Source organism: Mesoplodon densirostris, chromosome 12, assembly GCF_025265405.1.
Source record: "Mesoplodon densirostris isolate mMesDen1 chromosome 12, mMesDen1 primary haplotype, whole genome shotgun sequence".
Taxonomy (NCBI): domain Eukaryota; kingdom Metazoa; phylum Chordata; class Mammalia; order Artiodactyla; family Ziphiidae; genus Mesoplodon; species Mesoplodon densirostris.
In genome coordinates, this window is record NC_082672.1 from 8,408,265 (window position 1) to 8,435,249 (window position 26,985).

General features: G+C 45.5%; 2 protein-coding genes and 2 non-coding genes across 5 annotated transcripts; 3 read left to right on the forward strand and 1 right to left on the reverse strand.

Annotated features, from left to right (window-relative positions):
• Positions 1–673: 673 nt before the first annotated feature.
• On the forward strand, positions 674–11,649 carry TCP1 (t-complex 1). The gene is made up of 12 exons (XM_060114345.1): positions 674–924; positions 2,059–2,144; positions 2,351–2,479; positions 3,720–3,817; positions 4,208–4,318; positions 4,619–4,800; positions 5,195–5,321; positions 9,184–9,359; positions 9,733–9,856; positions 10,169–10,361; positions 10,507–10,670; positions 11,360–11,649. The coding sequence occupies exons 1-12, from the start codon at positions 861–863 to the stop codon at positions 11,574–11,576; spliced, it is 1,671 nt and encodes a 556-aa protein (XP_059970328.1). The 5' UTR covers positions 674–860; the 3' UTR covers positions 11,577–11,649.
• On the forward strand, positions 3,988–4,125 carry LOC132500473 (small nucleolar RNA SNORA29). The gene has a single exon (XR_009534061.1). It is a non-coding gene; the product is annotated as a small nucleolar RNA SNORA29 (small nucleolar RNA).
• LOC132500472 (small nucleolar RNA SNORA20) lies at positions 9,925–10,056 on the forward strand. The gene has a single exon (XR_009534060.1). It is a non-coding gene; the product is annotated as a small nucleolar RNA SNORA20 (small nucleolar RNA).
• On the reverse strand, positions 11,558–25,365 carry ACAT2 (acetyl-CoA acetyltransferase 2). Of its 2 annotated transcripts, XM_060114346.1 has the most exons (9): positions 25,249–25,365; positions 24,427–24,561; positions 21,208–21,389; positions 19,125–19,242; positions 15,064–15,207; positions 13,757–13,879; positions 13,064–13,218; positions 12,375–12,485; positions 11,558–11,960 (listed from the first exon to the last, which is right to left on the reverse strand). In XM_060114346.1, exons 1-9 carry the CDS (start codon positions 25,301–25,303, stop codon positions 11,790–11,792), a joined length of 1,194 nt encoding a protein of 397 aa, XP_059970329.1. In that variant the 5' UTR covers positions 25,304–25,365; the 3' UTR covers positions 11,558–11,789. The 2 variants fall into 2 exon arrangements, with proteins under 2 accessions (XP_059970329.1, XP_059970330.1); XM_060114347.1 differs by lacking the exon at positions 15,064–15,207.
• Positions 25,366–26,985: the final 1,620 nt, after the last annotated feature.

The following is a 26,985-nucleotide window of genomic DNA, read 5'->3' on the forward strand; positions in this document are numbered from 1 at the left end:
ACCACCTCGCAGCAACGCGCTTGGTGGTTGGCTCACGGTCCGTTAAGTCGGGCTGAGCTCATCGGGGGCGTTTCGCGTCCAACGTGCATTTCGTTACCTCATTTGGGCCCTCGGGTCGCAAAGCATACACCGATCACTGTCGGACACACACGCACACAGACACACAGGCACACGCCATTTGGGCTCTGGGAGGACGGGGCAGCGCGAGATGCAGTTTTCAGAAAGGGTGGTTGTCGTTTTCCCACGTGACCCATGGAGCTTATACCCGTGAGCCTGGGAACAAAGCCTGCTACTTGTCGCGTGCTCTCCTAGCTAGCTCATACATTTAAGTAAAACAAGAACGCCGGTTTATACATCACCAATTAAGACGCGCTCGCTCAGAACCCCGGCTCTACCTTACACAGCCCCACCCCCCGTTCCGTCACAGAACTCCGCCCTACCGACCACCTTTTCTAGAAGGCACTAGAATCTGCAAACGCGCACGCGCAACTTGTGCGTAGTAGGGAAAACTTCGGCCCAGCGCCCCCTTCCTCCAGCGGTCCGAGATACTGACTTCCGCCCTCCTACCTTCACGCCCTTCTCATTCGCTCTCTAATTGAGCGGAAGTGCTGGATCCGCCCCCTTCAGGCTCCTCACTTCCTGCGCGTTCACGATTCTCCAACCTCCTCACCATTTTTCTTTCCCGCCCTGCCCCGCGGCCCGGCCAGGGAGCGGGGAGGAGTGGGGTTCCCAGCAGCTCTCGCGGCATCGCTCGGGCCCGTTCCACGCTGTCGCCGCTCCCGTGGCCGCCGCCCGGCCCAGGGACAAGACGCTTGTTGCCCGCGGTGTGAGTGAAACTCGACGTTTGCCCTGCCGCGAAGATGGAGGGGCCCTTGTCCGTGTTCGGGGACCGCAGCACTGGGGAGGCGATCCGCTCCCAGAACGGTAAGGGCGGGCGAGGCCTGCGGCGGGCCCGCGGCGGTGCGCCACCCTCCCCTGCCTCGCTGGAGCCGTGGCTGCCGTGCTCACGCCTTCCCTTCTCTCCCCAGGAAGGGCCCCCCGGGTGGCACGGGCGGCGTCTCCGACCCGCGGCGGGTCTCGGCGCTTATGGGCGGCAGCGCTCTCTTCCCGGAGCGCGGCATTCCCGAGGGCGCAGCGCGGTTTTAACGAGAACTGCCCGGATGCTGCGGTCGTGAGGCTGGCGAGGCGCGCCCGGGCCTGGAGGGCGGGCTCCGCGCACCGACACGTGCCGCCGCGCCTCGAGTCCCAGAGGGCTGGGTGCCCTGCGCCCTTTTGTCCCATCAGGAAGGGTGTCCACCGCAATCTCTGGGTCTCCTTTTAGGGCCATTCACCAGGAGGAACTGGCTTTAATGGCTCGTTTTACTGAGGGGCGAATGGCCATCGGCCACTCTTCAGACGACTTGCCCGTGGTCCCCCTGCAGATTCAGCCCGTACCCGACCTGTCGCTGACCACTTCTTGTAACAAAGCTAGCTGACGAAGTTTTTGTTGAAGGTTAAATGATAAACTCATTTTATCTAGTAAATTTTCACCGTTTAAAGCATTGTTGAGATGGTTTACACTTCAGAAGTCATGAATGCCAGTCCATCGTACCGTCATTTGATAGATTCCTATTTTTGTCATGAACAAATTTAAAGTATAGTCAGAACCTTTGGATTACCGCTTTTTTGATTCACAAAGTCTTGTTAATTTTAATAGAACTTTTTTTTTCTTAAACCTGCCAAAGTCTGAAGGAAAAAGCTGATACGTATCTTTTTCTGTTCTGTGTGGGGTGGCAGAATCTGAAATGACGACGGGTAGATTATGTTTTAATTCTATGAGACAATAAAGTGCGTACTCTCTGCAGCACTTGGCGTTCCCTTGGCGGTTGAATTCAGACTGTATGTTACTAGCCACTCCCCTCCCCATATTAGACTTTTAATAGCTAATTTTCAAATTGGGACGGATTTTTAGATTTGAAAAATTCAGAGGCTGTTGCATGTCACTTACTTTTTTTAGGCTGAAATGATTGTCTCTTGGAATCAAGGATTTTTCTAATTTCATTTCTTTCATTTCTACAGTCATGGCTGCAGCTTCGATTGCCAATATTGTGAAAAGTTCTCTTGGTCCAGTTGGCTTGGATAAAATGTTAGTGGATGATATTGGTGTAAGTATATCTAAATATTGTGTTAGTCACTTTAAGGGAAAAAAACGGTTCATAAACACCTCGCTTTGTAAATTCTTTGTTTTTATCAGGATGCTAGTGTTGAAAGGTATACCGAAGGTGAATGTATCATAATGGGGTTGTTCTAACGGGATATTCTGCTTCTGTGGGTGATTATGTCAGTTTTTCCTCCCCGGGAAATTTCTTAGGATGTAACCATTACTAATGATGGTGCGACCATCCTGAAGTTACTGGAGGTGGAACACCCTGCAGCCAGAGTTCTTTGCGAGCTCGCTGACCTGCAAGACAAAGAAGTGGGAGACGGAACTACCTCTGTGGTAGGTAAAGACTAATGGCTAAATACTAGTATTCCTTTTAAAATGAAACTTTAAGAAAGTGAAGCCAGAGAAGTCATTTGTTTTGGGGGTAGAGGTTCAGAAACAAACTTTGAAGATTTGTGGTTATAGCTAGTTTGTACAATTCAAGTAGGAAAGAAACTTAAGAGATAATTTAATATAATCCTCACTTTAAATGTTTTCGCGAGTTTTAGGAATTTTTTCTCAGCTATTATTCATGCATCACGCAGAATTTTTTTTAATGGTTTCTTTTTAAAGGAAAAAAAGTGTCGTTTTTTTTCCTCCTCCCCTCACAGCCTGAGGCCCAGGATTTCCTAAAACCTTACCAGTTTTTTAAAAACAACATGTTTTTATATTTTAAAGGCTGACAAGTGATCTCATGAGTTCAAATGGGAGTTTGAGAAAGTTTGTAAACGCGATCAGTAACATGATTTAAACTCCTCGAAGATCAGCCAGCACCCTGATGTAGTAGAAACACTATTATTTGGGGAGGAGCAAATAATAATTTGCTGTAGAGAAACAAGCAATGGTTTGTGGTAGAAAATGGTTGTTTCTAGATTAAACTTTAAGCCATGGAAGAATGGAATCTACTACTTCTAAAATAATAATGGTCTTTGTTAAGTAACTTGTTTATGATAACATAGTTTTTTAAATATAACTATAATTTCCCCCAAAAGATGCAGGCAAAATTTTTTCAAAGTTTTTTTTTATTATTAAAAAATAATTTTTGGTGTCCTTAGAAGGATGATTTTTAAAATAATAACGTGAAATAGCACAGATCAAGAATTCCCTGACGGTTCAGTGGTTAGGACTCCGCACTTTCACTGCCGAGGGCCTGGGTTCAATCCCTGGTTGGGGAACTAATATCGTGCAAGCCGTGCACAGCCAAATAAATAAATAAATAGTACAGATAATCTGAGTGGTCGGGCTCTTCATTTAGCTTATGTTGAGCACTTCATCTTGAAGAGTAATGGATGTGTCTCCTGTTGTTGTACTGTAGAACTAATTTATTGGCCAGAACACTTTTCTAGCTTTAGCCATTTGCGTATAAAATACCGTGTAGGGGTGTCTTTTTTTCTGGTTTCTAATAAGCAGTTATGCATTTCTCCACCGTTACCATTCTGGTTCTTAATATCTGATGCGTGTTAGTGTTGTTTTTACGTATGTGTTGCACATAATGAATGTCAGGCTGTTATGAGAGTAATGGATGTTTTCTCTGCAGGTTATTATTGCAGCAGAACTTCTAAAAAATGCAGATGAACTAGTCAAACAGAAAATTCATCCCACATCAGTTATTAGTGGCTATCGACTTGCTTGCAAGTAAGATTGTTTACATTCAGAGAAAATTTTATATATTATTTGATGTAATAGTTGTCAACAGTCTGTTCTTTAAATGTTTCAATTAATGACTAAATTTTACTTTGAAAAAATTGTATTTTAGCATTTAAGTAGTCAACATTTGAAGTAAGAAGTTGGGCCAGTATCCTTTTCTTCCCATTTGACTACCACATTATCTCCTAATAATAGATTTAGTGGCTATGCTTATGGGATAGATTAAAATTGCCGTGATCTGAAGAGGGAGGATTATTTGTGTCCTCCTCCTATATGAAATGGCTGAACAGAAAATTGATGCCTCTGACATCCTGACACAATGATAAAGCAAACATTTTGAGTAGTGAATTTATGTTTTCTTCCCTACTCTTCAAACAGGGAAGCAGTGCGTTATATCAGTGAGAATCTAATTATTAACACTGATGAACTTGGAAAGGATTGCCTGATCAATGCTGCTAAGACATCGATGTCTTCCAAAATCATTGGAATGTATCCTTGTGGTGGTCCAGTAAAGTTTAGGCTTTTTTAAAAGTAAGACGCTGTGTTAGTTTTTGTGCCAGATGATGCTGTATTGAAATTGTCTGTTCCCTAGGGGGGAAAGACGATACAAAGTATGTGTAAAAGTAGTATGCAGATAGTGATACATAGTACTCTTAACATTTTGGTGGCATATATAATGGTTGTTTCTTTGATGAGATTGCTAAAAGGAAGTGCCTTTGAATTACCCTGATTTTCATGTGCACCCACTGTCCATCCCGAGTCTCTTGTTCTCCTTAACTGTTGGCTTAGAAGCGGTGATTTCTTTGCTAGTTTGGTGGTAGATGCTGTACTTGCTGTTAAATACACGGATGTCAGAGGCCAGCCTCGCTATCCAGTCAATTCCATTAATATCCTGAAAGCCCATGGGAGAAGTCAGATGGAGAGTATGCTCATCAATGGCTATGCGCTCAACTGTGTGGTGGGGTCCCAGGGTAAGGCTTATGGTCTGTTTGGTCGTGTAACGAGAGTACTGAAGGATAAAGGTAGCTGTCTGTGGGCTGTGTAACTACATTTTCAGGTGAACTATCCAGGATGTGCATTTACTGTTCTTTAGTGAAGCCCAGAGAAAAAGGAAATGGTACATAATGTTGCCAATTCCTCTTTTGTAATTTAATTACATATAACTTAAGAAAAATGCAAATTAAAAGAAAATACGTGTGTTTAATGCCATTTAAGTGTTTGTTTCTAAGGTTAAAAGTAATAAAATTCGTGTGTTTACATATAGCAATTTAAAATCTCTGCAGATCTCTAAGGATAGGTGTGTTTTATAAAAGGTAACAATATTATAGTTACTGTAAAGGTACTTAATGTTTTGTTCAATTTTAGGCATGCCCAAGAGAATAGTTAATGCAAAAATTGCTTGCCTTGACTTCAGCCTGCAGAAAACAAAAATGAAACTTGGTGTACAAGTGGTTATTACAGACCCTGAAAAACTGGACCAGATTAGACAGAGGTATGTTGAGAGATTCATTTTGACCTTGGACAGGGGGTGTTTGTAAAGTACCCTTTTTTAGAGCAGGTGACAGTAAACTAAAAAGAATGACAGTAAACTAAAAAGAATGAGTGGTAGGTCTAATAGGTAGCAGGGTATGATGATTAGGCAAGTAGGTTTTTTTTTTCCAAGTGTGAGTGTCTTGGAGGACTTTAAAAATTAACATTTTTAACCAAAGTTTTAACTGAAGTCAAACTATATTTTACCCAAACTGCCTGGAAAATTAGAAAGCATGGTGATGATTTAAGAGAGATTTGGGTGATACATGAAAATCAACATTCTATGGAATTTTGGTTTTATGAGTATATTGATATTAAGGCTTGAAGATACATCCAGGAATGTATTTCCTCAAGTGGTACAGGAACCAAACAGTATAGTGTTGACTCTGCCAGATACCAGGTAGTTCATACGGCCATATCTATCGACTGGCATGCTAGAGAGCTAGTCGGGAAGATGTACTTCCTTTTCTTTTTCTTCGTTTTTTGGCCGAACCATGCGGCACACGGGATCTTAGTTCCCCAACCAGGGATCGCGTCCCCTGCTATGGAAGCACGAGGTCTTAACTGCTGGACCACCGGGGAAGTCCCAGGATGGACTCTTAAGTCTATCTGCATGTGTCCTCTTTCCATCAGAGGTCAGCCCCTCTAGAATAAGTATTCAGATCCTGTTGCCTTCTGCGTTTAGGGTCTTGCTTCCTCTATTATTCTTTCTCAACTGCATCTTCAACTGCTAATTCTACTCTTCGTTCCTTTCTGGATTCCACTTGTACCTCTCTCATCCCTAAATAAAAGCCTCTTGTGCCCCCACCTGTTCCGGTTACTCTCTATCCATCCTCAGTTCTTTATAGCCAGATGTCACAAGAGTGATTTACACAAAAACCTCCCTGGTGTTTTCTGTCTCGTACCCTTTTCAACTGTGTGCTCCACTGGAGGACCGCTTGCTCAGGTCACTAGTGATCATGGCTGTGAGACTCGTTAGACATGTTCAATTTCCACTTGCCCTTTGTCAAGCCTTTGACTGCTTGGAAGACTGCCGGAGGACAGAGCAGCTTTGTGATACCACCTCGTCTGTATTCCTGTGCCTGGGTGGCCAACGTCTCTGGGCTGGAGACTCCCAAATCTATTTCTCTGAGCTTTAATTGATTGAATGCTTCTTAAGCATCTAAGTTATTATATCTAAAATGGAACTTGTGATGATACCCCCAGATCTGCTCTTTGCCATTTTAGTTAGGGACTCCTCTGTTCAGGCAGAAGACTGGGAAGTGTCTGTAACTCCTTTTTACTTACTACTCTTTCCCTTTCTAACCTGTCATCAAGACCACTTGATTTCTGTCTGTAAATTAAATCTCTAATTCACCTACTTTCCATTTCCGTTTTCTTGCCCAGACTATTGCAGAGGCACCCAAGCTGGTCGTCTTGGTTTCAGTCTTGTTCCCGCCCAGGCAATTCTCCTCACAGCAGCCAAGTGGATCTCATTGCTTGCAAGGCCAGAACCTTTTGGAGGCTTCCCATCACTCTAGGATAGGGTTTTTGGGGTTTTTTTTTTTGCGGTACGCGGGCCTCTCACTGTTGTGGCCTCTCCCATTGCGGAGCACAGGCTCCGGACGCGCAGGCTCAGCGGCCATGGCTCACGGGCCCAGCCGCTCCACGGCATGCGGGATCTTCCCGGACCGGGGCACGAACCCGTGTCCCCTGCATCGGCAGGCGGACTCTCAAACCACTGCGCCACCAGGGAAGCCCTAGGATAGGTTTTATGTAACTCTTTCCTGTGCCCTAGCACGGCTGAAACTAGAATCCACCAAAGCTCTACTTCCACAGGCCCCTAAGAGTGTTCCTTCGTCTGCCCAAAATATATTCTGTGCCTACTTGTTTTGACTGGTTAATTTTTTAGTTTATTTTTTAGTTGATAAATCTCTCAAAGAAGCTTTTCTTTCCCCCTCAATCTGAATTATTCTCTGCTGTGAGCTTCTATACTTTGTCTTCCTGGGGCTTAACTACAGTTTCTAACTATGTATTTCTGTGTCTTAAATTGTAAGCTCTGTGAAGGTAGAGGCTGAATGATTTCCTTTGCTTTATAGCCCCCATCCTTAGTATCATGTTTGACATACAGTATTTGTTTAGTGTATATACAGAGTTGTATTTTGAGGTTCACCTTTAACTCATTTCACTTTAAAGATCCTTTGATCTCATCTACTATTCTTTGAATAAGTAAAATGGCTTCAACTGTCTATATATTGGCTATTTTTCACATCTGTTTATGTTTCCCATGGTTGGTGATTTCCATTTCCTTCTGTCAGTCTCATCTGAGTATCCCAGGGGCTTCAGACTCATCTTGTTGAAACAGGAACTCTTTTGTCATCTTGCACCCCTACCTTTTAGTATTTATTTCACTCCAGGAGTCAGTGGCTGAACCTCCCAGTTACCCAAGCCATAAACTTTGACTTATCTGCTCAGGCCATCTATTCTCAGATAGATTCACCTCCAGTTATCGCCTTGTTGTGTTCATTCCTTCATCTTTTGAAAACGCAGATTGAGGGGCTTCCCTGGTGGCCCAGTGGTTGAGAGTCCGCCTGCCGATGCAGGGGATGCGGGTTCGTGCCCCGGTCCGGGAAGATCCCACGTGCCGCGGAGCGGCTGGGCCCGTGAGCCATGGCCGCTGAGCCTGCGCGTCCGGAGCCTGTGCTCCGCAGCGGGAGAGGCCACAGCAGTGAGAGGCCTGCGTACCGCAAAAAAAAAAAAACAAAAAAAAAACCAAAAACCCACAGATTGATGATGTTACTTTCACTTAAAAATATTAAACAACTTCTCAGGTCAGACTAACATCCCTACAAGCTTCTTTTTTTTTTTTTTTTTGCGGTACACGGGCCTCTCACTGCTGTGGCCTCTCCCGTTGCGGAGCACAGGCTCCGGACGCACAGGCTCCGCGGCCACGGCTCACGGGCCCAGCCGCTCTGCGGCATGTGGGATCTTCCCGGACCGGGGCACGAACCCGTGTCCCCTGCATCGGCAGGTGAACTCTCAACCACTGCGCCACCGGGGAAGCCCAAGGTTCTTCATTTTTTGATCCCACGTGCAGTTTCAACTCTGGACCCCTCTATTAACTCCAGACCTTCAGCTTTCCTTGTCCCACCTGCCAGGCTGGATACATGGATCTCATGCACTTGTCATCTCTGTACTGCACTGAGTAACATCAGCCCTGGAGTTTGATTGTCCCAGATCCTTGAAGGCAGTGACACTGCTTCCTTTCTAACCACAGTTCTTGGTTAAGAGCTCAAATTGGGGTGGGGGAGAGCTAACTGGTAGTTTTTAATCCCTTTTCTGTAAATTGGACCGATTTAAATTCTGGTCATAGAAGGGAGAGAATAGTTAATTTTTTTTCCTTTTTTTTTTTTTTTTTTTTGGCTTCATTGGGTCTTTGTTGCTGTGCACAGGCTTTCTCTAGTTGCGGCGAGCGGGGGCTACTCTTTGTTGCGGTGCGCGGGCTTCTTATCGCGGTGGCTTCTCGTTGCAGAGCGCAGGCTCTAGGTGCACAGACTTCAGTGGTTGTGGCTCGCAGGCTCTATTAGAGCACAGCCTCAGTAGTTGTGGCGCATGGGCTTAGTTGTTCCGTGGCATATGGGATCTTCGCAGACCAGGGCTCGAACCCGCATCCCCTGCATTGGCAGGCGGATTCTTAACCACTGTGCCACTAGGGAGGTCCCTAGTTAATATAATTTAATCTGCAATTATTTTGTGAAAAATACTTAATGGAAGTTCGAGCTATATTTAACATAAAAAACACAGCAGATAACTTTGGGTTACTACTCAAATACTTGTCTTTGTAGAGAATCAGATATCGCCAAGGAGCGAATCCAGAAGATCCTGGCAACCGGTGCCAATGTTATTCTAACCACTGGTGGAATTGACGACATGTGTCTGAAGTATTTTGTGGAGACTGGTGCTATGGCAGTTCGAAGAGTTTTAAAAAAGGACCTTAAACGCATTGCTAAAGCTTCCGGAGGTGAGTCTCCTGCCGGTTCTCGGATACTGTTACTACCCGGGACCATGTCCCTTTACGTTGGATGGTAACAGTAAGCAGCTCCAGAAACACAACAGTTCTTACTTTTTACTCCCTTAATGCTTTGTGCTACAAATATATGTATAGAGGCGAGTTCTTACGTAACTGGGCGAGTTCTTCTACTTGCTCCACCTCAAAGTGACGCAGTTCCATCTTAGGATAAAAGGACAGTTGCTTGCCTGATGCTTAACTGTAAACCTTAACCTTACCTTTATATGTCACCTCTATCATAAATACATGTGTCTGAATCTAAGGCAGGATTTGAAAATATTCACGAAAGAACAGTGTTTACAGATCTTTGTAATTACTTTCATAGCAACTATTCTGTCGACCCTGGCCAATTTGGAAGGTGAAGAAACTTTTGAAGCTTCAATGTTGGGACAAGCAGAAGAGGTGGTACAGGAGAGAATTTGCGATGATGAACTGATCTTGATTAAAAAGTAAGAGCTGCTTTCTAAATTATAAAGCTCCACAGATTTTATTTATTAAATGAGTGAAAATAGGTCACCTTCCCATTTATTTGCTGCTATATAGTCTTTCAGTGATATAAGCAGTTATACGCATGGGATAAAATAATGTTGGGCCATTGTAAATTGAGGTGAAGTAACCATTTCATCTCTTCTCCATGGTCTAGACACTGCTTCCATGTCTAAATGTCCTGTGTAAGCAGGATTTAATCAAGGCACTTAGATTGAATTTCTGCACTGATTTATTAAAGCATTGATTTGAGAATTTCACTGTTTTTTAAATAGCACTAAGGCTCGTACTTCTGCGTCGGTCATCTTACGCGGGGCAAATGATTTCATGTGTGACGAGATGGAGCGCTCTTTACATGATGCGCTTTGTGTGGTGAAGAGAGTTTTGGAGTCGAAATCTGTGGTTCCTGGTGGTGGCGCCGTAGAAGCGGCCCTGTCCATATACCTCGAGAACTACGCAACCAGCATGGTAAGAACGTCTGGAAGCCCGTTTTCATTTCTAGAAGGGCACGGCACTTTGTTCATATGAATACGTCTCTTCTGCGACCTTAGCTGCCGCTGTGGGTTTTAATTTTCTTCCTTTTGTGAAGATACCTCATTGTCTGTCTTCTTAGGGCTCCCGGGAACAGCTTGCTATTGCCGAGTTTGCAAGATCTCTTCTTGTTATTCCCAATACTCTGGCAGTTAATGCTGCCCAAGACTCCACAGATCTGGTTGCAAAATTAAGAGCTTTTCATAATGAGGCTCAAGTTAACCCAGAACGCAAAAATCTAAAATGGTAAGCATGCTTAACATTTTTCATTGTCATCTGTATATCATATATGGTAGTTTGGTTTTTGTTTTAAACTCATGAAGGATGATGACTAGTGATTATTAACATTGGTGTGTCTTAGTTATCAAATCGGATTCCTCACCTTTTCCCTGCTGCTCTGGGTAGAGTCATTTACCTACAGTAGGAAGGTTCCAGAGAGGAAATTATTTTTGGGTGGTCCACACCTGTTTTTAAGCAAGCTCCTTTTAAGATATTAAATGATGTTTAGAAACAATTTCTTTACTACCATCTAGGCTTTCTACTCCTCTTTCAGTGCTGAATTTGTTTATCCATAATCAATTAGACTTAAAGGGATCTACTGTAAGGTCCCAGCCTTTCCCACGGTTAACATTTGAATGGAATAGCTAGCACTAATGAGATTACCACCTAGTCAACTTTTTAAATATTTATTTGGCTGCACCGGGCCTTAGTTGCGACGTATGGGATCTTCAGTTGCAGCATGCAGGCTCTTGGTTGTGGCGTGTGGGATCTAGTTCCCTGGCCAGGGATTGAACCCAGGCCCCCTGCATTGGGAATGTGGAGCCTTAACCACTGGACCACCAGGGAAGTCCCCCTAGTCAACTTTTAAAGGGGTGGAATAGGATGGGTGTGAACTATGAAAGAGGCTATTTACTAGGTTTTTTTCTAAATTGCAGGATTGGTCTTGATTTGGTCAATGGTAAACCCCGAGACAACAAACAAGCAGGGGTGTTTGAACCAACCATAGTTAAAGTTAAGAGTTTGAAATTTGCAACTGAAGCTGCAATTACCATTCTTCGAATTGATGATCTTATTAAATTACACCCAGAAAGCAAAGATGATAAGCATGGAGGTTACGAAGATGCTGTTCACTCTGGAGCCCTTGATGACTGATGTCTTTTATTTATGACAATGTTAGATGCACTTGTTGTACCTCGAGTATTACACATTAAAGTGCAAAAAGCTGTCAAGTCTTGGATTCTTACGAAGTGGGAGATAGTTTCCATCCTCACTTTGGTCCTCTGATTTCACTAACTTGGTGTTTTATTAGTTTAAAAAGAAACGAGGTTCGAGCTTAGTTTAAGCACAATTAATTGTTAAGCGGTTTCATCCTCTCAGAACACACATGGCTATTCCCATCCCACCCCCGATGCACAGGGCAGCAACCCCACGATGTCCACCCTTGCGCTCCATCGTGTGTAACAGGGTAACAAGAATCCGGCAGCCAGATGCTCCAAGAGGATGGCCCAGGGCTATAGCTCCTCCTTCGGTGTTGACCTAAGGGGTAGATAAGATTTGTATCATTTTTCTCTGGACATAAAGTTAGAATCCCAAACTTGTCTTTTTCCTCTTAATGTCATACCGGTTAACTACCCTTTCAAATTCAGTTTTTAGTTCAAGTTGCTTAGGAAGTGATTTGTATCCTTGTGACATCCATTCTGACTACCTTAGTTTAAGACTTAAAATACCCTCTTCTTGTGGGAAGTGAACTCAGGCACACAAGTTTTTTTTGCCTTAGGAAGCAAGAAAATAAGTGAACTCCCGAGTCCCAACAGGAACTTAGCTAGTATCCACCCATTACTGTATGGCCAGTACCTGGGACACAGCCTGTGTTTTGCCGTTTACAATATTAAGGTTGCCTTGTGAATGTTCATTTGCAAGCTCTCTTCAGGACTACTTGCTCATGTTTACCTTCTCTGGGTTTAATCCAAGTTCTTTAGCTATTGCAACAGAGACGGCTGCAAAAGCTTCATTGATTTCGAATACGTCAACATCCTCCAGCGACCAACCTGCTTTTGCAACCTAAAGGAAAGGTTAATGGAAGAGAGGTCTAAAAACTCAAGTGGAACCATTCTTCGTTGTAGGTGTAGAAGCAGAATATACTGTATGATATTGAAGGATCTCTTGAAAATGCCACTTTGAGTTCCAAGTGGTAACACATTTTGCCTTGGTGACACCAATTCTAAAAGGTTTAAGGATAAAACACCCTCTGGAAATTCTGTGCTATCTTCAGATTTGAACCACTTAACACCTGTTACGTGTACGTGAGGTTATAGAGCAGAACTAGTTGCCCTATAAAGCAGATGATCCAAATGCTGGCTGCTCTCTGTGGAAGGGAAGAACACTATAGATACAATTAAATGTATAAGTTCATTTAAGGCACATGGGAGGATGTCTCCTTTTGAGACAATGCAGAGGAAGCCTGATAGGAATAAATAGGAAAATAAAATCAAGCTCAGTCTCGGCATTTTGGAGTGGGAAGGATCTGAGCGAAGGTTGGAAGGAGATAGAAGTTAATAAGCATTTACAAGTTGTTGGTCTGGTCCCAAAGGGGCTTTAGCAACAAAAGGACAGGTGCTAACATGGGAAATTAAACTCACAGCTTGCTTTATTGCTGGAATTGGTCCTATTCCCATAATGGAAGGCTCCACACCCGCTTGTGACCAGGAAACTATCTGTGCTAGGGGTGTAAGCCCGCGGTTATCAGCTTCTGACTTCTTCATAAGAACCACAGCTGCAGCACCATCATTTATTCCTGTAAAATATGAATGTCTTGATTTCCAAAACAGTGCTCAGTAAGTTACATACCTGTGTCTACTTTCTCCAACACCTGAAGACATGGGTTAAGTTAATACCTCTTGACAAGATGATGTAACAGACCACAGAACATTCCAATGGGATAAAGAGCGGAAAGATTAAAGCAGTGGGGGAGGGGAGATAAATGAAAAGAAATGGAAGAAATAGCCCAGACCTCCTAGGAGGTAATGGAAGTTCCTGGTTTTGGAAACGGACAGAGGTAGTAGATAAAGTCTGGAGTTGCCTAATTTGCTTTTTCACTTGTGTGTCTCTTTAGGTTACTGCAAGGAAACCAAATCCATTTTTCAGTATATTGTACAGGTTAAGTCATAAATCTAAATATGAAGAAACAAGTCAAAACTACATTTTTCCTAAAGCAACTGAAACAAGGTTTTAGAATAATTTATATATAAATAACTGATGAAATTAAAAAGGTGTTAACTTAGTAGACCTAGCAGAAGATAATACTCCCACACCTGCCCTTCAGAAAATCTAACCTGAAGCATTAGCTGGGGTGACTGTTCCTGTTCCATCCGTAAGGAAGCAAGGCTTTAGCTTAGACATGGCTTCCATGTTGCTCCCATGGCGAGGAAACTCATCTGTTTTAACTTCAGTAAGACCTGAGAAAAGGGAAAGTCATTACCCAAGATTAGTACAGTTCCTCAGACATATAGAAGGATTCACATGTGGAAGAAAAGGTTTTTATAATAATACTTTTATTCCAATAGGAAAGTACACCCTAGTACAAATCACTGTAAAGACATTTTATTAGCATTGTCTTCATGAGTGTTTTCCATATCCAGACAGCCCTTTCTGAGGAAGGCAGTTACAGGGACTTATTTGTATAAAAGGTTGCTAAGATTTGGGGTATATAGGTCTTGGCTGGTTACGACTGACTGGATCTAGGGTGTCAAAGCCAATCTCATAAAGGCTGGGCATAATCGATGTCAGTTATCAGTTAACAGAACTTGACTAGAGCGTCCCCTATTAGAGAATAGCTAAGTGACCCCAAAAGATCCACCCTCAGATATGAAACGCACACAGAAGCAACAGGAAGTAATGGACATTTGCTTCGGAGGAGATTGAGCCTGTAGGCGTAGGAAGGTCGGCTGCTTTCTCCAATTTCTCCTAAAACGCTCCATCTACACAGCCATGTGGAGACCCTGGGGGAAAAGTGTCTGGATGCTGACACAGCCTCCCATGTCTCCTTCCCCACCTCACGTTCAGATCTATCCTGAATATGTCTTTTCTTTGCAACCTGAAAGACATAACTGAGACACGATGTATAAACATTCCTATGTGTTATTCTTTTGAATATTAATAGTTTACTTATAAATAGCCCCGTTGATGTTTAAACCATTATGACTGGGCTTCCCTGGTGGCGCAGTGGTTAAGAATCCCCCTGCCAATGCAGGAGACGGGTTTGAGCCCTGGTCCGGGAAGATCCCACATGACACGGAGCAACTAAACCCATGCGCCACAACTACTGAGCCTGTGCTCTAGAGCCTGTGAGCGACAACTACTGAGCTCACGTGCCCCAACTACTGAAGCCTGCCTGCTGCAACTACTGAGCCTGTGGTCTAGAGCCTGCGAGCCACAACTACTGAAGCCCGCATGCCTAGAGCCCGTGCTCCGCAAAGAGAGAAGCCACCACAATGAGAAGCCCGCGCACCGCAACAAAGAGTAGCCCCCGATCGCCGCAACTAGAGAAAGCCCATGCGCAGCAACGAAGACCCAACGTAGCCAAAAATATAAGTAAATAAATTTATATATATAAAAACACCTTTATGACTTATATACCCACCTTTTTTAGAAGATACAAAAACTGGTACAATCTCTTTGTCAAAATGGCCAGCTTTCTGTGCACTCTCTGTCCTGTTCTGGGACACAACTGCAACCTTGTCCTGATCTTCTCTACTCACTTGCCATTTGTTGGCTACATTTTCAGCTGTGAAAGAAAAAAAGTAAAGCAAACCCCGAACATTTTCAGGAACTGGCTTTTGGTAGCTCCAGTTTTTCACCTTCAAACAAGCCCTGAGGCCCAACGACAGCAGGCTCGCTGGTGGACTGAGGCGGTACTCTGCAGCCATCTTGCCTCCCACTGAATGTGGAAGGGCTGCAGTGATTCTTAGGAAGCCATTTCCTTTCTTTGCTTCCTTCTCTTTTCCTTTCTATAAAATAACTTCTGGAAATTTCGTTTATGTGGCTTCACCAATTGTTCATATTTTTTGCCCCATTTGCTTTATCATTCTCTCTCAACCATCTGAGGGAAAGTTGTAGACACCATGCCCCTATATCTCTCAATTTTAATTTCAGTGTATATTTTCCCCCCACAAAGGCCATTTTCTTACACAACCACAGCTACCAAAATCAGGAAATTTAACATTGATAAAATACTACTATCTAGTTCTTGGTCCATATTCAAGTTTCACCTATTGACCCAATGATGCCCTTTAGAGCTAATTTATTCAGTCCAGTAACATCCAATCCAGGATCACGCACTGCATTTCGCTGTCAATCTCTTTAGTTTCTTTTTATTTGGGACACCTCCGTAGACTATCTTTGTGTTTCTTTCCTTTTTTTTTTTTTAAAGTTTACGATGTGCTATGTGAGGCTCAATAGTTCTAGGAAGCCATGTTTTTATTTTTATTTTATTTTTTATTATTATTTTTTTGGCCGCGCAGCATGTGGGAATCTTAGTTCCCCCACCAGGGATGGAACCCGCACCCCGCACTGGAAGCGAGGAGTCCCAACCACCGGACTGCCAGGGAAGTCCCTGTCTGTTTCTTAACCTTGATATTTCTGAAGGGCAGGGGCCAGTTCCTTTGTCAGATGTCACCAATTTGGGTTTGTTTGACTCATGTTTCCTCAAGATTAGATCATGTGTGAAAGCACTGAATGATGATTATATACTGTCTTCTCACTGAATCATTTATTTATTTATGGCTGTGTTGGGTCCTCGTTGCTATGCACTGGCTTTCTCTAGTTGCGGCGAGCGGGGGCTTCTCACTCTGGTGGCCTCTCTTTGTTGCAGAGCACAGGCTCTAGGCACACGGGCTTCAGTAGTTGTGGCACGAGGGCTCAGTAGTTGTGGCTCACGGGCTCTAGAGTGCAAGCTCAGTAGTTGTGGCACATGGGCTTAGTTGCTCCACGGCATGTGGGATCTTCCCGGACCAGGGCTCAAACCCGTGTCCCCTACATTGGCAGGGGGATTCTTAACCACTGCGCCACTAGGGAAGTCCCTCACTTAATCTTATCAGGATACAGGTGGGAGTTTATCTCAGGTGATGTTAGCTTTGCTCACTTGATTAAAGTAGTATCCACCATATTTCTACACTGTAAAGTTAGTGTAGTGTATTATGTGTGCAATAGCACTATATCTAAGAAAACAATGTACATACCTTAATTAAAAAATACCTCATTGCTAAAAAATGCTAACCATCATCTGAGCCTTCAGCAAGTTCTAGTAGTAACATCAAAGATCAAGGATCTTTCTGTTTCCTGCTTTGTCAAAATTGTTTTGGCTATTCTAGGTCCAGGCTTTTCATATCACCATAACAAATATAAAAATGAAAAAGTTGAAATATTGCAAAAATTACCAAAATGTGACCCAGAGACCTGAGGTGAGCAAATCCTGTTGGAAAAACGGCACTGACAGACTTGCTTGACACAGGGTGGCCACAAACGTTCAATTTTTAAAAAACACAGTATCTGTGAAGCGCAACAGAAACTTGTTTGAAATTTGTTTCTAAGATAATTAGTTTGGGTCTAGAGTAGCCCTTACCCTGGGCCCACCCTGGGCCCTGCCCTAAACTGTGGCCTTTCTTAGATGTCAATGGAGTGTCCAGTGGCTTCAGTAAAGTCTCTACTGTTGTTGGTCAAAACTTCTATGTCCCCCAGCAATCTAAAATCTCCATTCAGGGACTTCCCTGGTGGTCCAGTGGTTAAGACACCAGGCTTCCACTGCAGGGGGCATGGGTTCAATCCCTGGTCGGGGAACTAAGATCTTGCATGCCACATGGAGCAGCCAAAAAAAAAAAAATCTCCATTCAATTTCCTAGAAGCTGTTTCTACTAGGCCTTGTAGAGTGTTGCCCTGAACATACATAGCTAAACATTTGGCCAGAGCCTTAAAGGGACCCTTACGCAGATTTCTGGAGCTCCTTTTCTTCTCTCCAGTGCCCTGCCCCACAAACTTAGCCATCTGAGCCCCAAACTCTGATCTCTACCTCTCCAGTTCTTTGAAGCCACTTTTCCCCAGATAAAAAGTTTGGAAAGCACCCCCAGGTAGAAATCTAGTTATAGTGGGTCTTTCTCTTCTTTCAAGAAGCTCAGTTTTGGGCTTCCCTGGTGGCGCAGTGTTTGAGGGTCCGCCTGCCGATGCAGGGGACGCGGGTTCGTTCCCCGGTCTGGGAGGATCCCACATGCCGCGGAGCGGCTGGGCCCGTGAGCCATGGCCGCTGGGCCTGCGCGTCCGGAGCCTGTGCTTCGCAACGGGAGAGGCCACGGCAGTGAGAGACCCGCGTACAGCACAAAAAAAAAAAAAAAAAAAAAGAAGCTCAGTTTTACATGATTGTTGGCCAACGTTTGAAAACGGTTGATATATTCTGACCAGTCTTATACTTGTTTATAGTAGGAGGTCTAGTCTTTACTAATTACTACATCATGGCCTGAGCCATTATCTTTTTTTTTAAGCAACAGAAATTTATTTTCCCACAATTCAAGAGGATAGGCGTCCAAGATCAAGGCACTGGCAGCCTTGTTTTCTCCTGAGGGCCCTCTCCTTGGAAACCTTCTCACTATATCCTCTCATGGTCTTCCTTCTGTGCCCACATCTCTGGTATTTATTCCTCTTTTGATAAGGATACAAGTCAGATTGAATTAGGGCCCAGGCTAAAAGCCTCATTTCAACTTAGTTACCCCTTAAAAGGCCCCACCTCCAAGTACAGGTCACATTCTGAGGTCCCAGGTGTTAGGGTTTCAACATAGGAATTTTGGAAGAACACAATTCAGTCCATGACACCTCGAAAAGGGCTGGGGAGCTAAATTTCTAATGACCGTCTCCGGTGATGTTGAGGCAGTTAGCTGGACTATGGCACTTTGAGAAACTCTGACACGTTAGGCCCTAGTACAGCACACATCGCCCGCAATGCCCAGCCGTCTCTGCTGCGGCTCTCAGTCCCACAGCGACAGAGACGCCCTGAACTTCTCACTGTCCCCGCATCTCCAAGCCCTCCCTCCCTTCCAGGCACTCGCAGGCACTGTTCCCTCTGCCTGGAACCTCGCCCTTTCCCTCATCTTTTTCACAAGAATTCTTCTCACAGAACCAGAGCTGCTGCCAGGCATCTGATCAAGATGCTTAACCTCTCAGGGTTGGTTTCTTTAACTCAAAACTTAAAATGTTCTTAAGTTTTATATTTATATGCAGTAAAGACAGGAGTTCTTTTGATCTTCCAGTTGCTTTGCCAGTACACCTACACCACAGGAGCCTTCTAGACGGATGAAGACCTGACTGCGTAGTGCAACAAAGACAGAGGTAGGTACCAGAAGTACTAGTTTATCTCTGATACTGCCTTTGCCACAAAGCCACTATTTGTGAGCTCTGTTCTGTCATATGGTAAAGTGAGAGTTTGATCCAGAAGAACTCTGACACTAACATTCCCTGACAATCAAGGAGTCACAAAGGACAAAGGGAATACGTCCCCACTTCGGTTCATCAAATGGGAACTACCCCTGTCATCAGGGATACAAAATGATTAGGACACAGTCCCTGCCCTGAAAGAGGAAAGCACCTGCAAAGCCGATTATTATAGGATCTTTTTTAACCTTTTTACAGTTAGTATGTTTTCAGCCATGTTTGCCTTACCTGTAATGCCCATATGATAGCTGTGAAATGCATCTATAAGCCCATCACAGAGCATACTGTCAGTTAGTGGTGTGTCCCCCATCCGGACTCCTGTCCTCAAGTGAACCAAGTGAGGAGCCTGGAAACAATAAATACAAATAGATTAGGCTTGGTTGTAACTAGTCCTCTCCGTAGGATCCCACTCAAAACTATCCAGTGGGGCTTCCCTGGTGGCACACTGGTTGAGAATCCACCTGCCAATTCAGGGGACACAGGTTCGAGCCCTGGTCCAGGAAGATCCCACATGCCATGGAGCAACTAAGCCCGTGCGCCACAACTACTGAGCCTGCGTGCCACAACTACTGAAGCCTGCACGCCTAGAGCCTGTGCTCTACAACAAAAGAAGCCACCGCAATGAGAAGCCCACGCACTGCAACGAAGAGTAGCCCCCGCTCGCCGCAACTAGAGAAAGCCCATGCACAGCAACGAAGACCCAACGCAGCCATAAATAAATAAATAAATAGTTATTTTTAAAAACCCAGAAAAGCCATCCAGTGATTCCTCAGCCTTCACCTAGTCCCCCTTGTGATGCTTCTCCTCCATTCCAGTCCATGTTCCTCCCCACCCAGGGCCCAGGGCCTGAAGACCCCTGGAATCCACAGGCTACTCCACCCTTCCTACTCATAGAGACCCACTGCTCTCCTCCCCACCCATTTCCAGTCTTCCGTCAAACAAACCTATGCATTCTGTGTCCTATTTCCTTAAAAAGCTCATTTATTCTTTCCAAAAAAGCAACTAGTTACCTATTAAATGAAGAGCTCATCAAAGGGCTTAAGTGGTGGGAACAATGTGTTACTTATTTTGATGGGACACATAATGCCTACGCTGAGAATAATCAGGTTGCTTAATTAACTGATAGGGGGAGATTTCTCAGTAGGGGATCCTCCTAACTCCTACCAACTCAATAGCAGCTATCATAGAATGGAAAGACTTAAGAGTCAGACTTAAGACTCTATTGGAGTCCAGGCTCTGGGCCCCAGTTTCCTTACCTGTAAATTGGGAATAATACCAAGACTAAGGGCTGTTATGTCTGCATGTTTAAAAGCACAGCTATTAGTATGGTCCCATCAGAATCCCTCTGATTATGTTTGCTACTTTCACCCTGCCTCCTCCAGAGCCTCAGCAAATGTGGGGCTGAATCGACCTCTGCCTGTGGGATCCCCAGGTGAGACCCTGAACTCCTGCAGGAAGCAGGGGATATATTTTTTCCTTTCCACCACTGTGCCGGTTTGAGGGATGGAACTTGGTGAAACTAATCCCACGTGGCAAGCCTATTGGAGAAAGGCACTACTCAGTGGTCCTCTTTTCCATGTTCTATACTTACCAAAGGTCAACAAAATGTGGTCCCTGGAATACTCCTTGTCCTGTGCAGGAAGGTAAGTGGCATCATTTGTTTTCAACTTTTACTCACAATGAGAAAGAAATTTAAAGCGAAGGATATCAACTGACTAATGTTACAGGTTTAATTCAGAAAATATTCTACGCTTCAGTAACATTTAATTTTATTTATTTATTTTATTTATTTATTTTTGGCCGCATTAGGTCTTCATTGCTGTGTGTGGGCTTTCTCTAGTTGCAGCGAGCGGGGGCTACTCTTCATTGTAGTGCGTGGGCTTCACTAGTTGTGGTGCACGGGCTCTGTAGTTGTGGCTCACGGGCTCTAGAGCGCAGGCTCAGTAGTTGTGGTGCACGGGCTTAGCTGCTCCGTGGCATGTGGGATCTTCCTGGACCAGGGCTGGAACCCCTGTCCCCTGCACTGGCAGGCGGATTCTCAACCACTGCACCACCAGGGAAGCCCCAGTAACATTTTAGAAAAAAATATATTCTGTTCCAGTCACACTGGTTGATAGGCTTTTTCTTCAACCTGGATTTCCCATCTAATTTGAAGAATAATTAATAATCAGGCAGGGATCAAGGTTTAATGCGTTTTTCACTTGTTCCCTGTTTGGTTCCAGCTCTGATACCATCGGTCTACCCTGCTATGGCAGTGGACGAGAGTTTATCAGTGAGAGGTCGGCGAGAGCCATCTCTTCAGAGGCCTTACCTTGCTCATGTTTTCCATGCCTCCTGCGACCACAATGCTGGAGTCTCCTACCACTATGGACTGGGCTGCAAGGCACACGGCTTTTAGGCCTGACCCACAGATCATTTGGCAGCTCCATGCTGGAACAGAGTAGGGGATTCCGGCACCCACACTGGCTTTTCGAACAGGATTCTGCCCACAACCTGGAGGAAGGAACACAGAGGCCTCTCAGCAATCAAAGAGAAAGATAAAATGTTGGGATGAAGGTGAATGCAAAATCAGGAGATTGTCAACTGGGTCTCCTGCCACTTCCCAGCCAAGCCAAGTCAAGTTCCCGGCAGAGGCAAAGACCTGTGTGGACCTCACACCCGTCCCAGTCTGAGCCTTCAGTACATATTATCTTGTGCTGTTCTACAGGTATTTTATTAATATAAGCTTTCGGGGCTTCCCTGGCGGTCCAGTGGTTAAGACTCCACGCTTCCAATGCAGGGGGCGCAGGTTCGATCCCTGGTCGGGGAACTAAGATCCCACATGCCATGTACCAAAAAATAAAGTGCAACAAAAAATTAAAAAATTTATGAACATAGGCTTTCTTCTCCACAAAGAAGCTATTAATACTGTAAGAAGGAACTGTCTTCCTGATCTTTCTCTAGGGCTTGAATAAGCACACACTCCCTTATAGACAGAGGGCAGAGCCTGGCCATTACTCCTGTTTCTAACTACGGTTATTTGCCTCCTTGATCACGGCGTAAGACACCTGGGCGGATACGAGGGTCACTTAAAGGAGGAAACCTCTGCTAAGAAGCACTTCCTTCCTTGCTTAATATCCATCACACCATGATTAACTGGTTACGTAACGAGATATGTACAAAATCAGAACTGACAATCCCTTTCTATAATTCAGCTGTGGGCACTTCCTTCAGGGAACGGGAAGAAATACATCACATACGTAAGTTAACCAAAGTGGCAGAGAAGGGGGTGGAGTGGGAAGTTTCAGATATCTTCAGTCGCCATTATCTGTTACCAACAGGTCAGTGTTTATACAGTGGCCGCTCTATTGCAAATTTCAGGTACACCCATACCGAACACCTCTCCTCAGTGAGTTTGTTGGAAAAGAACTAGCAGATGGGTCACTGAGAAAAATTTAGAGATTATATTCATCATGGTGTTATTAATCTGGGATTAGGCTGGAAGCCTAAAATTTGAGATTGAAAATAGACGCAGGAAAAATTATTATTTTTTAAAAATATTTATTTATTTATTTATTTGGCTTAGTTGCAGCACGGGTCTTAGTTGCAGCACGCGGGATCTTCGTTATGGCATGCGGACTCTTTAGTTGCAGCATGTGGGATCTAGTTCTCTGACCAGGGATCAAACCCAGGCCCCCTGCATTGGGAGTCCCAGGAAAAATTATTTAAAAAACAGTATCAAAATGTTCTCGGGGACTTCCCTGGTTGTGCAGTGGTTAAGAATCTGCCTGCCAGTACAGGGGACACAGGTTTGAGCCCTGGTCCGGGAAGATGCCACATGCCGCGGAGCAACTAAGCCCGTGCGCCACAACAAGAGAAACCACCGCAATGAGAAGCCCGCGCACCGCAACGAAGAGTAGCCCCCGCTCGCCGCGACTAGAGATAGCCCGTGCGCAGCAACGAAGACCCAACGCAGCCGAAAATAAATAAATGAATAAATAAATGTTCTCTGAATTAAATTCATCGGATACTAGTTAATAAAGAAGACATTAATATTATTTAAGGTTCCTGCTTTTTAAGCTACAATGAATTACATCTGTATTTAAGTAAACAAGTCCTTTATACACATTTTATGCATTTATTCATAATCCCCGTCTTCAGGTACTTACCGTAGTGCTGAACATAATAAACTAACGGTCTAGCATTGAGCAGAAAGGGAGGTCCACGAGGCTGGGGATTCCTATCTGGTATGAACACTGTTTCTCCGCAGCTCACAGAACAGTGCCTGGAGCGCAGCAGGTGCTCAATAAGCATGAGTTATGTGACCCTGGAGGGCACCTGCGCAGGAGGCAGGACAGATGTGGGTTGAAGGCTGTGATCCTGGATAAGTTACTCAGTCTCTCAAACTTTCATTTACTCGTTCGTAAAATGGAGAGAACATGATCCAACAGACTTCCTCAGAGGATTAATGAAAGCACTAAACACAGGGCTTTTAAAGGCCCAGCACTTAGCAGGCCCTCAATAAACACAGCTATTATTTTTATTATAATTGTGTGGAGATACGACACAGGTGAGAGGTGAGGTGAGGTGAGATATGGAAGAGAAAACAGAAACCAGGAGTGGAGGATCCTATGGCAACAGAGTAAGTCTAAGTCGTGGGTCTGGGAAAAAGAAAGGAGGGAGTGGCCCAAAGGCAGCCACCTTTGGGCCACCAGTAAAGTTACTCATATGCTTTAAAGCCCTGGAGAGTCAGGACGAAGTGGCGTGTTTCAACTTTAAGGCCGCCCAAAAGGACAAGGTGAGAAAGGAGAATTAGGAAGAGGAACTACAAAACTACAAAGTAAATGCACAGAAAAACGGGCCGGGTCTCAGATAAGGTAAGGACAAAAGTTGGCCGTAAGTGAGCGTAACCAATTATCACTAGGAGTAATTAGAATTTATGCTACTGAGTGAGCGTGATACTAGTTAAGAAGAACTAATTAGGAACTGTCAGTGGTCGTGGGTCTGTGAACCTAGAGGGAATCAGAAGTGAGCTGGAACACTGGTGATTCACCTACGCCAGCCCTCCAGGGGTGATGCGCCCCTGTCTGGCAGCAACCCACCTTGCCGGCTCAGAAGTGAGCCCTATGCGGGCAAGGACTAACCTGTGTTGGAGCTCCATCCCCAGCACCTAGCACAGTGCAGGGCACAGAGGAACTCAATACATTTTTATTGAATGTGTGACACTTTAGGGAAATACGGAAGGCCCTGCATACTCTCCCATGTGTCAGGCTGACCCTGCTTCTAAAGAAAGAAAAGGCAGTGGAGGACGGTGATCTAGGATCATGTAGGAAAAGTATATTAAAGACGCTTAGTGTTAAGCTGGAGAGAAGCTACTGTTGGGGCTTGACAGAGGGGCGACAGGAGGTATTCTAACAGAGGGAACTCCGTAAGCAGATGTACGGAGGCAAGAACACAAGCTTCTGAGTGTTGGTGGGGGGCCGGGGGAGGGGAGGGTTAATGGGCTGCTTCCAACAACCTGACCTCTCTGCTGGGGTCACTGTGGAGTTACCTGCTGCCAAAACGTGTCCAAATATGACCTCTGATACATCTTCGGGAGCCACAGCGGCCCTTTTCAGGACCTCTCTGATGACAGTTGAGCCCAGGTCATAGACAGGAACGGTGGATAAGGCACCATTGAAGGAGCCTGGAACAGAGGGAAGGCGAGGGCGATGGAGAGCGCGCCCAGGGCGGCGGGGGACCGGCGGCCCGGTGCTTTCCCCCTGCGCAGGCGCCCACCGCATCTCGTCTGGGCACAGAGAGGAGCGTGGGTGCCTCTCAGCAGCCGAACCCCGGGGAGGCGGCCCCCAGGCCGTGCGGGGAAGCCAAGGACCCGCGAGAAACCTACACATCCACTCCCCAAATCCCAGCGGATGGGCACGGCCCACGCTTTCCTAACAAGAGGGGTCCACACTCCCGCGAGTCCAGGGCCTTTGAAATCTATACAACACTAAGGACATTTGGGCAATTCTCTGTAACCCGTCCTCCTTTGACTAACGGAACCTCTGCCCAGCGCCCCGGCGCCCACCACCCAGCGGCCCCGCCCCTGAGGCCACAGGGCTGAGGTGGCGTCTCCTGAGGCTGGCCAATCAGGGGCCTCCCCAGCCAATGGGAGAGCCGGGAGGCGCAGTGGCCCTACCCAAGAATCCAATCAGAACACTCGGAGTGGAGTGGACCTCACCGCGCGAGGAGGGGGCGGGGAAGGCAGGCGGGCCAAGGAAGGCGCGAGGCGCCGGGTGCCGAGGGTCCCGGAGGTCCCGGGGGTCCCCGCGACCGGGCCGGGCCGCGCCGAGCTCGCGGCTCAAACCCCACGCCGGGTCCGCCGACCACTCACCTATGATGGTCCGCGCCGCCGAGACGATAACCACGGGGTCTGAGTCGGCACTCATCCTGCCGCACTGCTGCCTCTCGAGCTACGGTTGGCCCAGTGCAACCGGCTGGTGAGCAAGATCCAGCCCCGCCTCCGACATGCCGCTCTGGGGGCGGAGCCTCAGGCCGCCCCGCCCACCGCCTCCGCGGGCGCCTGTGCGCAGGCGCGAGGGCGGAGCTGGGCCGGGCCGGGGGCGGGACTGTGGAGTCCGGACTCACAGGCGCGCATCCCAGCAGCAGTGCAGACGTTTATCTGAACACCCCGGTGTTGTCGTTTCTGTCTTGACGTTTTTGTTTTGGGGGGATAAGGTTGTCTTTTTTGAACTTAATGTTTCTGGAGTCAGTGAAAAGTGGGGTGACCAGAGTATCCCGCGTTCAGCCAGGGCTCTCGATCTCGGCAGCGAGAATTAGGTGCGAATCCTCCCAACTGCGGGCCATTCTCTTTGTGTGCTTTTGCTCTCGTGGCTTTTAAAGTTCCCCTTTGTTTTGCCTGGGCGCCAATAATCAGTCATTCGTTTACTTGGGGGTTAACTTGGTTCTCTGTGCAAACAGTGGGAGGAGTCCGTACCCTTCCGGGGGGCTGGCCACACTTGCCAAGTTCTTGTACTGGAAGATCAGCTGTAGCGACGAGTGTGTGAGAGCCAGAGAGCCTCAGTGTCTCACAGATAAAAGGATTTCCTCCGGTTGACTGCGGACAATCTGGAAGGCGAGGAGCATGTAATCACAGGTTGGAGGACTCTTCTGCTTAAAACCTTTTCCAACTTCATATCCCCTACTGGGCAAAGTTCAAAATCTTTCAGAGTTCTCTATAGGAAGCTCAATCCCTGGCCCACTTTGCAGCCTCAGCTCTGGCTGTTTCCCCCTGGACACACCCCACGATCTAGTCTTCCAGAGAGAGGTTTGCTTTGTCTGATTCTCTCTAGCCCCTGGGACAGAGTTGGACACACAGTAGGGACTTAATACTTATCAAATAGACGTTAATGCATTTTCATATTATCCAAGAACTTTAACCATCCCCAAGGGCTGCATATAGAGAGGTTGGAGTTTGCCATAGATACGGAGTTTTACAAATATTTGAGTAATAATTAAGATTGGACAATCATTAATTGTCAATATTGACAAGATGTATTTGAGTAAAGGGTAAGTACTTGGGTGGGGTAATCAGTGATGGCTGGAATTTCAAAGCTGAATAGACTTATTCTGTTTAAACCATTAAAAAAATAGACTTGATATTTTTCACCGCTTTCCATAAACCCAGTTATAGTGATTGATTCCTAACATTCATTTTACTCCAAAGAATTAGTCTTAGCCCTGGCCAGTGGTTTCAGAATGTCCACATGACCTAATCTTGGCCACAAACATGTGAAGGGAAACTTGCTGGGTGGCTCTAGGAAAGGTATTCTTACTTCTAAGAGATACAAAGATGGATCCTTTTTCCCTCTGGACATTGTGGTGTCTGGGTGTGATACCTGGAACTGCTGCACCCACCTTTTGAGCCAGCATGATTGCAAGGCCAACACACTGAGGACAGCAGAACAGAGCTGGAAAGAACTCTGGCCTTTTGAGGACATCTTCGAGACCAATCTAGAATCCACTCAACCTCTGATCTTCCAACTATGTGAGACAAATTTTCCTTCTTGCTTAAGCCAGCCTGCGTTAGGTATTGTTCTGTTAAATGTAACTGAAAGCATCCTCATTCATC